Source organism: Salvelinus fontinalis, chromosome 19 (assembly GCF_029448725.1).
Source record: "Salvelinus fontinalis isolate EN_2023a chromosome 19, ASM2944872v1, whole genome shotgun sequence".
NCBI lineage: Eukaryota > Metazoa > Chordata > Actinopteri > Salmoniformes > Salmonidae > Salvelinus > Salvelinus fontinalis.
Window position 1 is genome coordinate 36868249 of NC_074683.1, and position 15444 is coordinate 36883692.

General features: G+C 43.5%; 1 protein-coding gene across 2 annotated transcripts in view; it reads left to right on the top strand.

The window, feature by feature from the left end:
• The window catches only part of LOC129816676 (aryl hydrocarbon receptor-like), a 44252-nt gene extending 28808 nt beyond the window's left edge, over nt 1–15444 (top strand). For both annotated transcript variants that reach the window (XM_055871440.1, XM_055871441.1), the window contains exons 6-11: nt 69–199; nt 463–665; nt 856–965; nt 6992–7133; nt 7634–9932; nt 12304–15444. In XM_055871440.1, coding sequence (XP_055727415.1) covers nt 69–199; nt 463–665; nt 856–965; nt 6992–7133; nt 7634–9932; nt 12304–12378 — 2960 coding nt within the window. In that variant the 3' untranslated portion in view covers nt 12379–15444. The remainder of the gene's footprint in view (nt 1–68; nt 200–462; nt 666–855; nt 966–6991; nt 7134–7633; nt 9933–12303) is intronic.

Genomic DNA, 15444 nt, shown 5'->3' on the forward strand with positions numbered 1-15444 from the left:
GCAAGAGGTGGTTAGATGATTTTGATGGTGAAGCCTGGTCTGAACATGTCATATCTTCTGATCCATAGATGTGGAGCCGGAGAGTAGCACCACTGTGACCTATAACCCTGAGCAGCTCCCACCAGAGAACTCCTCCTTCCTGGAGAGGAACTTTGTGTGTCGCTTCCGCTGCCTCCTGGACAACTCCTCTGGCTTCCTGGTAGGTGTTATTGACACCTTACCCCGACCGAATGCCTACAACCTCCCAATAGTGTTTGTCTATTAGTATTTTAAGCTCACACAGAGGAAAGCTCACACATTGACATAGGGTGATGTGTTAACACGTTGAAATACAATTTTGATGGATGAAAATCAGATTGTTGTCGGATAGAATTTGGACAGATATTCAAACACATGGACAATCGAAGACAAATAGATACATGTCTAAAACAAAATGTTTGCGTCCTCGTCCCCCCCCGCCAGGCCCTGAGTCTGCAGGGCAGGCTGAAGTTCCTGCGTGGTCAGAACCAGCGGCAGGAAAACAGGGTCAAGGCGCCGCCCCAGCTGGCCCTGTTTGCCATCGCTACGCCCCTCCAGCCCCCCTCCATCCTGGAGATCAGGACCAAGAACATGATCTTCAGAACCAAACACAAACTGGACTTCACCCCCATGGCCTGCGACGCCAAGTACGCTCACTTTGACTTCCTCGTTATGATGATAATGTTGTGGTGACAGTTGCAATCATCCAAATAAATAGACTACTATTACAATAGTATTGAATAGACTGCCATTTGTCAGTCATACTGCTATTGTTATGTAGTACTGGTTATTATATGATGTGAAATAATTGTTTATTGACATCATCCCTTTTTGCAGGGGGAAAATTGTGCTTGGGTATACTGAAGCTGAACTTCGGGTGCGAGGCTCTGGGTATCAGTTTATCCATGCGGCGGATATGTTGTACTGCGCTGAGAACCATGTCCGAAGTAAGCCTCACCTCCATTACCTAAAAATACAAAACATGGGAGTATTTATTTGGATTGGGTTGAATTGGTTTGTCCTCAAAACATTGGTGAGGCCAGGTCTGACCAGGTCAAAGATGGTGGTCACAGAGTTCGGACAGTTTTCCCAAGTAATCCCAGTGGATTACGGCGCAGATTGAGCAAAGCCGCAGAGCTGCTAGAGGATAGGATAGGCCACAGATACACTACATGAGCAGAGCAGCAGCAATAATCCATATACACTACAACAAATAGTATGTGGACACCTGCTCGTCGAACATCTCATTCCAAAATCATGGGCATTAATATGGAGTTGGCCCCCCTTTTGCTGCTGTAACAGCCTTCCACAGGCTTTCCACTAGATGTTGGAACATTGCTACGGGGACTTGCTTCCATTCAATCACAAGCGTTTGTGAGGTCGGGCACTGATGTTGGGCGTTTAGGCCTGGCTCGCAGTCGGCGTTCCAATTAATCCCAAAGGTGTTCAGTGGGGTTATCATGCTGAAACAGGAGAGGGCCTTCCCCAAACTTTTTCCACAAAGTTGGAAGCACAGAATCGTCTAGAATGTCATTGTATGCTACAGAGTTAAGGGGCCTAGCCTGAACCATGAAAACAGCCTCGGACCATTATTCCTCCCCCACCAAACTTTACAGTTGGAATTATGCATTGGTGCAGGTAGCGTCCTCCTGGCATCCACCAAACCCACATTCTTCCGTCGGACTGCCAGATGGTGAAGCGTGATTCATCACTCCAGAGAACGCGTTTCCACTGCTCCAGAGTCCAATGGCAGTGAGCTTTACACCACTCTAGCCAATGCTTGGCATTGCTCATGGTGATCTTAGTCTTGTGTGCGGCTGCTCGGCCATGGAAACCCATTTCATGAAGCTCCCAACGAACAGTTCTTGTGCTGACGTTGCTTCCAGAGGCAGTTTGGAACTTGGTAGTAGATGATTTTTTTACGCGCTACGTGCTTCGGCACTCCGCTGTCCCGTTCTGTTAGCTTGTGTATTTGTATTGATTAAGGATCCCCATTAGCTGCTGCCAAAACAGCTACTCTTCCTGAGGTCCAAACACATTAAAGCACTTACATTACATATAAAACAGTACATCATATAAAATTATTACACCACTACATATCTACAATACAAAATGTATAATACCATCATACTACTATATTACAATGTGTGCGTATGTGTGTGTCTATACCTTTGTGTGTGTCTCTTTAGAGTCCCCGTTGTTCCATAAGGTGTATTTTACCTGGTTTTTGTATTTATTTTTTATCTGATTCTACTGCTTTAATCAGTTACTTGATGTGGAATAGAGTTCCATGTAGTCATGGCTGTATGTAGTACTGTGCGCCTCCCATTGTCTGTTCTAGACTTGGGGTCTGTGAAGAGACCTCTGGTGGCATGTCTTGTGGGGTATGCATGGGTGTCCGAGCTGTGTGCTTGTATTTTAAACAGACAGCTCAGTACATTCAGCTTGTCACCACTTCTTACAAAAACAAGTAGTGATGAAGTCAATCTCTCTTCCACTTTGAGCCATGAGAGATTGACATGCATGTCATTAATGTTAGCTCTCTGTGTACTTTTAAGGGCCAGCCGTGCTGCCCTGTTCTGAGCCAACTGCAATTTTCCCTAGTCCCTCTTTGTGGCACCTGACCACATGACTGAACAGTAGTCCAGGTGTGACAAAACTAGGGCCTGTAAGACCTGCCTTGTTGATAGTGTTAAGAAGGCAGAGCAGCGCTTTATTATGGACAGACTTCTCCCCGTCTTAGCTTCTCCCCACTTTTGGGCTCCCTAATGTTGCAGAGGACTACGGGACTGCATCTCAGTGCTGGAGGCGTCACTACAAATACCCTGGTTTGAATCCAGGCTGTATCACAACCGGCCGTGATTGGGAGTCCCATAGGGAGGCGCACAATAGGCCCAGCATCGTCTAAGTTTGGCCGGTGTAGACCGTCATTGTCAATAAGAATTTTTTCTTAACTGACTTGCCTAGTTAAATAAAGGTAAAAAATGTTTTTTAAATGTAATACTGTTGTATCAACATGTTTTGACCATGACAGTTTACAATCCAGGGTTACTCCAAGCAGTTTAGTCACCTCAACTTGCTCAATATACACATTATTCATTACGAGATGTAGTTGAGGTTTAGTGAATGATTTGTCCCAAATACAATGCTTTGGAAATATTTATGACTAATTTATTTGTTGTCACCTATTCTGAAACTAACTGCAGCTCTTTGTTGAGTGTCATTTCAGTCGCTGTAGTAGCTTACGTGTTGAGTGATCCGCATACATAGACACACTGGCTTTACTCAACATTCACAGTGTTGGTTGGAAAAAGTATGTGAACCCCTAGGCTAATGACTTCTCCAAAAGTTAATTGAAGTCAGGAGTCAGCTAACATGCTAACATCTCTGTTGACGAGTGTATGATACGTAAAACACTAAAGAAGAATGGTGTTCATGGGAGGACACCACGGAAGAAGCCACTGCTGTCCAAAAAAAACATTGCTGCACGTCTGAAGTTCACAAAAAGCACCTGGATGTTCCACAGCGCTACTGGTAAAATATTCTGTGGACAGGTGAAGCTACAGTTGAGTTGTTTGGAAGGAACACACAACACTATGTGTGGAGAAAAAAAGGCACAGCACAACAACATCAAAATCTCATCCCAACTGTAAACTATGGTGGAGGGAGCATCATGGTTTGGGGCTGCTTTGCTGCCTCAGGGCCTGGACAGCTTGCTCTCATCGACGGAAAAATGAATTCCCATGTTTATCAAGACATTTTGCAGAAGAATGTAAGGCTATCTATCCGCCAATTGAAGCTCAACAGAAGTTGGGTGATGCAACAGGACAATGACCCAAAACACAGAAGTAAATCAACAACAGAATGGCTTCAACAGAAGAAAATACACCTTCTGGAGTGGCCCAGTCAGAGTGCTGACCTCAACCTTATTTGAGATGCTGTGGCATGACCTCGAACAGTTCACACCAGACATCCCAAGAATATTGCTGAACTGAAACAGTTTTGTAAAAAGGAATGGTCCAAAATTCCTCCTGACCGTTGTAAAAGTCTGATATGCAACTACAGAAATGTTTGGTTAGGGTTATTGCTGCCAAAGGAGAGTCAACCAGTTATTAAATCCAAGGGTTCACATACTTTTCCCACCCTACACTGTGAATGTTTACACGGTGTGTTCAATAAAGACATGAAAACGTATACTTGTTTGTGTGTTATTAGTTTAAGCAGACTGTGTTTGTCTATTGTTGTGACTTAGATGAAGATCAGATCTAATTTTATGACCAATTTATGCAGAAATCCAGGTAATTCCAAAGGGTTCACATACTTTTTCTTGCCACTAACTCTTTATCCATATTGTAGCAGAGGGTGTAAAGCAGTAACACATATACGTTTTTCCAGTAGCAGATTATGATCAATAATGTCAAAAGCTGCACTGAAGTCCAACAAAACAGCCCCCACAATCTTTTTATCATCAACTTCTCTCAGCCAATCATCAGCCATTTGTGTAAGTGCTGTGCTTGTTGAATGTCCTTCCCTAAAACATGCTGAAATTCTGTTGTCAATATGTTTACTTTAAAATAGCATTGTATCTGGTCAAACACAATGTTTTAAAGAATTTTTACTAAGGGTTGGTAAAAGGCTGATACGTTGGCTATTTGAGCCAGTAAAGGGGGCTTTACTGTTCTTTGGTAGTGGAATGTCTTTAGCTTTCCTCCAGGCCTGAGGGCATACACTCTCTACTAGGCTTAAATTGTAGATGTGGCAAATAGGAGTGGCAATATCGTACACTATTATCCTCAGTAATTTTCCATCTAGATTGTCAGACCCCGGTGGCTTGTCATTGTTGATAGACAACAACAATAAATGCACCTCTTCCACACTCAATTAACAGAATTCAAAAGTACAATGCTTGTCTTTCATAATTTGGTCAGATATACTTGGATGTGTAGTGTCAGCGTTTGTTGCTGGCATGTCATGCCTAAGTTATCTTGCCAATGAAAAAGTAATTAAAGTGGTTGGTAATATCAGTGGGTTTTATGATGAATGAGCCACCTGATTCAATCAATGATGGAGCCAAGTTTGCCTTTTTCCCCAAAATGTTATTTAAGGTGCTCCAAAGCTTTCAACTATCATTCTTTATATAATTTTTATTCATTTCATAGTTTAGTTTATTTTTATTTAGTTTAGTCACATAATTTATTCATTTGCAATACGTTTGACAATTGTTTGGGCTGCCAGACTTATTTGCCAGACCTTTTGCCTCATCCCTCTCAACCATAACATTTTTCAATTCCTTTTTACAGTCATGTTCTTAATGGGCGCATGCTTATTAGTAACTGGAATAAGCAATTTCATAAATGTGTCAAGTGCAGGATCTGGTTGCTCCTAATTACACACCACAGAGCAGCAACTATTATTTACATCATCAACATAAGAATCACTACAAAACTTATTGTATGACTTTTCCCAGAAAATATACCTCTCTGTTGATATCACATACATTATCAAGCATTTCTCACACATTATCCAGATACTGACTGTTAGCACTTGGTGGTCTATAGCAGCTTCCCGCCAGAATGGGCTTTAGGTGAGGCAGATGAACCTGTAGCCATATTACTTCAACAGTAGTTAACATGAGATCCTCTCTAAGCTTTACAGGAATGTGGTTCTGAATATAGACTGCAACACCACCTCCGTTGGCATTTCTGTCTTTTCAGTAGATGTTATAACCATGTATTGCTACCACTGTATCATCAAAGGTATTATCTAAGTTAAGTTTTAGAGATAGTCAGAATATGGATGTCATCTGTTACAAATAAGTTATTAACTTCATGAACCTTGTTTCTTAGGCTGCATATGTTAATATGGGCTATTTTTAGCACTTTTCTGGGTTGCTTGATTTGTTTTTAATGCTTTACTGAGAAGCTTATCAGAAGTAGACTTGCTCATGTTATTTATATTGGAGCTGATAGTGCACAGTGAGCTGCAAACGGGACTTCCTACTACAGCACACCGTCTCAGTGCTAACAGTGTAACTCTGATTCATGGTTAATGCCTTCAATAGCTGTAGGATAAACAAGTATTCAGGGCAATTAGGGGGACATAAATTAAGTTACTTACATTGTGTCTGCCAACGCCCCTGGGATAATGTACATTTGCTGCAGCATTATGACGAGTCATTGTCACAATGGTAGGAATTAACTGAGCTGGTCTTGGGTCATTGATAAGTCATTGTCTCAACGCAGCTTTGAAATACGTGGAATGACTCCGTCATTCCTGTCTTCTGTTTCCAGAAGGTGTCAAATGTATCTATAAAAGTGATTCCAACAGAGCTACGGTAATCTTTTAGCCAAATGTGTGGCCTACTGCTTCGCGGCTGAGCCATTGTTGCTCCTAGACATTTCCACTTCACAATAACAGCACTTACAGTTGACCGGGGTAGCTCTAACAGGGCAGAATATCTGACGAACTGACTTGTTGGAAAGGTGGCATCCTATGACGGTGCCACGTTGAAAGTCACTGAGCTCTTCAGTAAGGCCATTCTACTGTCAATGTTTGTCTATGGAGATTGCATGGCTGTGTGCTCGGTTTTTATACACCTGTCAGCAACAGGTGTGGCTGAAATAGCCAAATGCACTAATTTGAAGAAGGGATGACCACATCTTTTTGTATATATAGTGTAGCTACCAACATAGCCACATAATTAATATTACAGGGTACATCTAGTTACCCCCTCTGCCTAATGGATTTTGCTCGAGATTCGAGATTTCTAGCTACCATTGCCTTATACTCCTTGCCAGTGTCCAGAGTAAATATAACGGGCAATGGTACATAGCTAGATATCTTCAGAGTTGAACCATGAACCTGATTCCTCATCTACTGTACCCGTTGCCACATCTGCCTACTAGTGCTGTAGCTTGAATTGAATGTGAATGTGTACCCTCCCATCCTAAAAGACTGTGTCCTGTTGTTCCAGTGATGAAGACAGGGGAGAGCGGTTTGACAGTGTTCAGGCTCCTCACCAAGGACAACCTCTGGAAGTGGGTCCAGGCCAACGCCAGGCTGGTGTACAAGAAGGGCAAACCAGACTACATCATCGCCACACAGAGGCCTCTGATGTACGTGCACTCCCCTGGGCCCTGTCACTGTCTAGGAACAGTCGTTTTCCTAGTCAGTTCACCTGGCCAGAAAATACTCAGTCATAGACGTAGGGCCACAGTTATGACACTGTTCTTCTGATGTGAATAGAACACCAGACAACACAGATGGAGGAAAGGATTATGTGGTCCTCTGTAGCTCAGTTAGTAGAACATGGTCCTCTGTAGCTCAGTTAGTAGAACATGGTCCTCTGTAGCTCAGTTAGTAGAACATGGTCCTCTGTAGCTCAGTTAGTAGAACATGGTCCTCTGTAGCTCAGTTAGTAGAACATGGTCCTCTGTAGCTCAGTTAGTAGAACATGGTCCTCTGTAGCTCAGTTAGTAGAACATGGTCCTCTGTAGTTCAGTTAGTAGAACATGGTCTTCTGTAGTTCAGTTAGTAGAACATGGTCCTTGTAATGCCAGGGTAGTGGTTTCGAGACCGAGATCTCACAGGTGCTGTTTGTTTTCTATCCTTTTAGGGAGGAGGAAGGAGGCGAACACCTACGTAAACGTTCCATGCATCTCCCCTTTACCTTTGCCACGGGAGAGGCCCTGCTCTATCAGTCCAACCATCCAATTGGACGCTTCAACCACAGCACCCAGGGCTCCGAGAAGAACGGCGACAAATCCAAGAAGGGACGGATTGACAGGGTGTCCAGGGATGGCCTGGACCCGGGCTCCCTCTTGGGGGCGCTGATGAGTCAGGATGAGTCTGTATATGTCTGCCAGCCGGCCTTGGAGCCCCAGCTGTCCTTCCACAGCAGTCTGTTCGGAGACCGGGTCGGCTTCTCTGACTCCGACCCCACCGCCCTGCTCCAGGGCTGGGATGAGTCGTCCAACGGAGTGGTGGGTCCGAGGCTTCCAGAGCCGGCGTGGAGCTTCGACCCTATGCTGGCGACTCTGGATTCCCTGTCCCCGGAGGTTCTGGGGGGTGGGGTTGACCGGGATGGGGATGGAGGCAATGGGGAGAACTGTTCCAACGGGGAACTGTTTGGGGCTTTGGAGGGCCTGGGGCTGAGCGCTGAGGACCTGGAGCTGCTGCTGCTGGACGAGAGGATGATCCGGGTGGAGATGGACCCTGAGCGGGTTCCCACCCTGGATGACCTGCTGACCAATGATGAAATCCTGTCCTACATCCACGACTCCCTGGAGGCAAAGACAGACGGGGCAGAGGACGGGGACCGGGTATCCTCCACTATCCCAGGAACAAATGCCCCAAAAACCACCACAAAAACAACAAAGGCTCCTGTTGAAAGTTATCCCACTTCTGCCACCAATGTGTACTCTCAGTACGTTCCCCATAAGGCTCCCATAGTTCAGCTCTCCCAGAAGATGCAGAAGCCCCTCAGCATGCGGCCAGGGAGGGCGGTCCAAGACTGGGCCCAGCATAGCAACCACTTACCCCATCCAGTGGTGAATGGACTGCAGGGGCAGGGTCAGCAAATACACAACGGACAATGGACATCCCAGCACATTCTAGCCAGTACAGTGGTCCCGGTTGACGACTGTCACAACCCCCAGACTTTGTTAAATGGAAAGGCGTCAGAGCCGGATGGCGACCATCACTGGCGGCAAGCCCACCAACGTCAACACTACCTCCAGCAGCAGCAGGCCAGGGTCCAGAGACAGCTCCCTCACAGCCATGCCAAACATCCAGGCGCTAATCTCAACGGAGTATGTGGCATTCCAAACACACACACAAAGCATCGCCCAGCTGGCAAACAGCAATGGCAGGACTATAGCTACTGCCCCCCTGGAGAAACCACCCTGAACAGCAACCCCCCTGGAGAAACCACCCTGAACAGCAATCCCTCTGGGGAAACCACCCTGAACAGCAACCACCCTGGGGAAACCACCCTGAACAGCAACCCCCTTGGGGAAACCACCCTGAACAGCAACCCCTCTGGGGAAACCACCCTGAACAGCAACCCCTCTGGTGAAACCACCCTGAACAGCAACCCCTCTGGGGAAACCACCCTGAACAGCAACCACCCTGGAGAAACCACCCTGAACAGCAACCCCTCTGGGGAAACCACCCTGAACAGCAACCCCTCTGGTGAAACCACCCTGAACAGCAACCCCTCTGGGGAAACCACCCTGAACAGCAACCACCCTGGGGAAACCACCCTGAACAGCAACCCCTCTGGGGAAACCACCCTGAACAGCAACCCCTCTGGGGAAACCACCCTGAACAGTAACCACCCTGGAGAAACCACCCTGAACAGCAACCCCTCTGGGGAAACCACCCTGAACAGCAACCCCTCTGGGGAAACCACCCTGAACAGCAACCCCTCTGGGGAAACCAACTTGAACAGCAACCCCCCTGGGGAAACCACCTTGAACAGCAACCACCCTGGGGAAACCACCCTGAACAACAAGTCCTCTGGGGAAACCACCCTGAACAGCAAGTCCTCTGGGGAAACCACCCTGAACAGCAACCCCTGCCTTAACAATGGCCAGGTACCTCTCCTCACACACACCACCGTAGACGCTTGTATGAATTACACTATGGCTGATGTTCCCGGCATGGATTATACCATCACCGGATGTACATATGGGGGGAACGGGCAGCACTATGCGACCGGGGCTGCCGTTTCGTCCTACCAGAGGATGAACCACAAGCAGCAGCAGCAGGAGAAGCTGCCCCCTCTCTTGGCTCAGGTGCAGTGCCCTCCTCCCTCTGCTACAGTAGAGCAGATCCTTGTGGTTGGACACTCTTCACTGGAGGACAATGGCATGGTGACCTCTGACATCCCTCACCAACCCAACCACAGTAAGGTGAGACCACAGGGATTATATATTCATACATTGAGTATACAAAACATTAAGAACACCTGCTCTTTCCATGACAGACTGACCAGGTGAATCCAGGTGAAAGCTATGATCCCTTATTGATGTGACTTGTTAAATCCACTTCAATCAGTGTAGATGAAGTGGAGGAGACAGGCTAAATAAGGAATGTTAAGCCTTGAGACAATTGAATGGATTGTGTGTGTGCCATTCAGAGGGTGAATGAGCAACACAAAATATTTAAGTGCCTGTGAACAGGGTATGGTAGTAGGTGCCAGGCACACTGATTTGTGTCAAGATCTGCAATGCTGCTGGGTTTTTCACGCTCAACAGTTTCCCGTGTGTATCAAGAATGATCCACCACCCAAAGGACGTCCAGCCAACTTAACACAACTGTGCAAAGCATTAAGGTCAAAATGGGCCAGCATCCCTGTGGAACACTTTCGACACCTTGTAGAGTCCATGCCCTGAGGAATTGAGACTGTTCTGAGGGCAAAAGAGGGGGCTGCACCTCAATATTAGGAAGGTGTTCCTAATGTTATGTACACTCAGTCTTCTAATTCTATTCCTTTGGGTGAGAGCTCCTGACACTGGCATTAGGGTGGACGTTATGGATAGGATTAGAAAATGGTTAAGTTATGGTTAGGTCAGGTTAGGGCTGGTTTACGATTAATGGTAGGGTTAAGGTTAGGGCGGAGGTTAAGGTTAGGCTACGATTAATGGTAGGGTTATGGTTAGGGTTAAGGTTAGGCTACAATTAATGGTAGGGTTAAGGTTAGGCTACGATTAATGGTAGGGTTAGGGTTAAGGTTAGGCTACGATTAATGGTAGGGTTAGGGTTAAGGTTAGGCTACGATTAATGGTAGGGTTAAGGTTAGGCTACGATTAATGGTAGGGTTAAGGTTAGGCTACGATTAATGGTAGGGTTAAGGTTAGGCTACGATTAATGGTAGGGTTAAGGTTAGGCTACGATTAATGGTAGGGTTAAGGTTAGGGCTGAGGTAAGGGTTAGGGTTATGGGTCTGCTAGTTGAATATGCACTGCCTAAGAACTAGATTATTTGCACACAGGTTCATCAATTTTTATACATGTAGGATCTTAATTTGAGCCAGTTTGCTACAGCAGGAATTGTACATTCTTATGTGGATTATAATTAATGGATACATTTTGTGTAAGGGACAATCAGAGGTCCTTTTAAACCTCAAATACACTAAACATTTTAAATGTCCTGTTATCTTGCAACAGGGTGATCAAATTAAGATTCTACATCTGTACACCTCTTCCCAAAATCTTCATATTGATTGAGGAACAGTGACGGATACAACAAAGCTGGGACAATGCTCCCTTAACAGAGGGCCTCAGAGGCCTTGCAAGCTGGACAGTGTCTTCAGTGAACATAATGGAGTTTACGTAAATGCCCACTCATACAGTAAGACACAACACACAGTAGAAGCCCTCTAACTTCAACACTGACATCTGGTGCTAACTGTTCCTTGACAGATTCCTACTTTCACTCCTCCTCCTGTCAACAGTAGCATAATTATTCCTCCCCTCCTCATGATTATTCAACAATAAAGTTTGTATACTGTTATTTTTGTACCCCTTTTGTGGCACTTGTTCAGGGTCAGTACACTTTTAGAAAAAAGTTGCTATCTAGAACCTTTAAAGGGTTCTTCGGCTGTCCATCCATATGGATAACCCTTTGAAGAACCAGTTTTGGTTCCAGGTAGAACCCTTTTTGGTTCCAGGTAGAACCCTTTTTGGTTCCAGGTAGAACCCTTTTTGTTCCAGGTAGAACCTTTTTGGGTTCCATGTTGAACCCTTTCCACAGAGGGTTCTACATGGAACTCAACAGGGTTCTACCTGGAACCAAAAAGAGTGGTCCTATGGGGACAGCTGAGGAACCCTTTTGGAACCCTTTTTTTCTAAGACTGGAGCATTTAATTAATGGCCAATATTTAAAGGGAACTGACAAGCACTTAATTGCAGATTTAAGACAGCGGGTTCTGTAGAGACAGTAAGGTTCCATAGTTCACACCAGGACAGGAGATGCTACTCAGGGCCGCAATGTGTTTAGATAAATCATTACAATCACCATTCATTCACAAATAACTTCCATAATTAATACTGCAAATCACAAAATGGGTAAGCTTAAGTTAACATATTTTTTTAGATTGATGATGTTTGATATTGATAATGTATCGTTCAACAGCTCTTTATTAAATTGCTGACAATACAGTCATTGGTATTTCACGTGTCAATCTGCTGCTGGTAGTCAACCATCAACATCATACCATTCACAAGCTGAAAGACAGGTTCCCTTCATTGTCTCCATGTCTTCTTCTTCCTCTTTTCTCAGATGGAAAATGGCTGCATTCTTAACGGGACCTACTCAGGAGGCTGTGTTCTGCCTCATAGGAGTAGTGCCCTCTAACGGCCAGCTCCCCTGCCCTGACACTCTCCAGCCTCCCAGACCTCAGGCTTTTACCTCTGACTGGGGACCTCCAGGGGACACTAACTGACTGGAGGCTCCCAGCCACCCACCCTACCACTGGACCAGCTTGTTACTCTAGTTGACAACATGGAAACAAAAGCAACACTTAGGCCTAAATATTTTTGGTACTTTTGTTTGGTTGGGTTTGATGTTTCATAATAACATAATTATCATTTGAGTCCTTTGTTTACAGTATGACGTCGGAGCGATAAAGTTGAGTTTTATTCTGTTTTTGAAAGAACTCAGAAGAAAATAAGAGTCTTAGAAGCATTGTTTCTGTGTTTTTTTATGTAAAAATATATATATTTTTAGTCCTGGTGGAAGTATAACATAGTCATTGGTAGTCATGGAGACACCACCTAACCCTGCATGTATAGATGCTTATGGCACCATCATCTTTATGATTTGTTGTGACACACAGGAATGGAACCTTCAATGCAAAGTCCAGTGCTCATGAGTTTCCTCTATTGGGTAACATTAATGACTTGTTTCAGAATATTAGATTAAGTAATGTAAAGCTTTGAAGAAGGAAAAACCGGTTTAGAATATCCTGCACTTTATTTCAAGCACCCAGTGATGCAGATACGGTAGTCGGTCAGGGAAACTAGGATTATTTAGGTCCCCAAAAAATGATACAGAGATGGACCTTCTTTTACATTTTAATATTTGAGGTTGGGAAATCTGTAACAATTGTTGTCTTTTTGTTCTATTTTTGTGGTATTATATTTCAGGTTGATGTCCTCACACTTCTGTACAATTGTCATATTTTTGTTCACTTGAATTATCATCTTGTTGTTGTCGTTGACATCTTGTACCTCTGTGAGAGTGTTTGTCCAATACTAAGGTCAACTGTGACTCATCTAGCTGAAGGCTGCTTTGAATTCAGTATTTATTCATTTGTGATTCAAGTCCTCTAACATACATTACAAGATACCATCTTGGTGAGATGGGAAGTACTGTATATCGTCAGATTCGAAACGTTGCCAGCAACTATTCCAGTCTTATGATGTTGATCTAATGACAGTTTACTGACAAATCTGAAAACCAAACGAGTTTTATAACGGTTTCTTCTGGAAGGATACCATGTTGAATGTAAATACTACATGATTAGGCAGTAATGCTAAATATAATTATTTCATCATGGAGATGCTGAAAAGAGATTTCCTTGTAGTTACAATAATTATCATCATTATTATTGTTGTTATTACCATTATTGTCATTTATTGTGTTTTAAGTTGAAATGTGATACAAGTGGTTTCAGAATCAACTTGGTTTCTTTCCCCATTCTTTTTTTACTATGAAAATGTTGGATATATTTAATATGATTGATGTGGCCTATTAACAATATGATTTAAAAAAGTGTAAACAATGGTTTTGAGAAATACAGGTATGTAAATAAGTCCTGCGTCATTTCACTTGTTTTAAAACACACTGCTGCTTATCAAACTCTTGTGTTGACTCCATTTGCATTGTACAGTGCATTCAGAAAGTATTCAGACCCCTTGACTTTTTCCACATTTTGTTAAATTACAGCCTTATTGTAAAATGGATTACATAATTTCCCCCCCCTCATCTATCTACACATAATACCCCATAATGACAAAGTGAAAATGTTTGCAAAAAAAACAAACCTTATTTACATAAGTATTCAGACCCTTTGCTATGAGACTCGAAATTGAGCTCAGGTACATCCTGTTTCCATTGGTCATCCTTGAGATGTTTCTACAACTTGATTGGAGTCCACCTGATGTAAATTCAATTGAACATGATTTGGAAATGCACACACCTGTCTATATAAAGGTCCCACAGTTGACTGTGCATGTCAGAGCAAAAACCAGGCCATGAGGTCTAAGGAATTGTCTGTAGAGCTCAGAGAAAGGATTGTGTCGAGGCACATTTATGCAGCATTGCAGGTCCCCAAGAACACATTCTTAAATGGATGATGAGTGTGCAAATCTATCATCAGGCAAAGGGTGGCTACTTTGGAGAATCTCAAATATAAAATATATTTTGATTTGTTCAATACTTTTTTTGATTACTACATGATTCCATATGTGTTATTTCATAGTTTTGTTGTCTTCACTATTATTCTACAAGGTAGAAAATAGTAAACATAATGTAACGGTCGTCATAGTCGTTCTCCTCAGACGAGGAGGAGCATGGATCGGACAAACACGCAGAGTGGGTAGTTTTCATGATAATTTATTAAAACGAAACTGAACACGAAACAAAATAACAAAAATGAATACAACCGACAACAGTCCCGTGTGGCACGAAAACAAACACCCACAACACACACGTGAAACCCAGGCTGCCTAAGTATGATTCTCAATCAGGGACAACGATTGACAGCTGCCTCTGATTGAGAATCATACCCGGCCAAACACAAACATCCCAACATCGAAAATCACACATAGACAAACCCACCCAACTCACGCCCTGACCATACTAAATAAATACAAGACAAAAGAAAACATGTCTGGAACGTGACACATAAAGAAAAACCCTGGAATGATTAGGTGTGTCCAAACTTTTGACTGGTACTGTGTGTAAAGGTGATTACTGTAAAGGTTTTTACTGTGTCATTATGAGGTATTGTGTGAAGATTGATGAGTAAAAATTAAATTTTCATCAATTTTCGAATAAGGCTGGTATGTGGGAAAAGTCATGCGGTTTGAAAACTTTCCGAATACACTACATGTACTCTCTGTCACAAAAAACGTTGGACTCTTCTGATATTCCAAATTGGTGCCATAGTACTGAAACTCAACTCATTTAACATACTGAGAACTTTATTTTGAATCTTTAATGTAGTTACTTAGAATTTATTTTAACATGCTAACAGGAACAGATGTAGTTATGAGATACATTTTGACCCATGGCCTTTCAAATGTATTATTTTGGTCCTTTGAAATAAAGGATTTTTGAAATCACATTGATACTTTAATATTATTTGACAAATGTGTTCAAGCGAGTTTTGTCTTTAATAAAGGTTTTTGGCATACA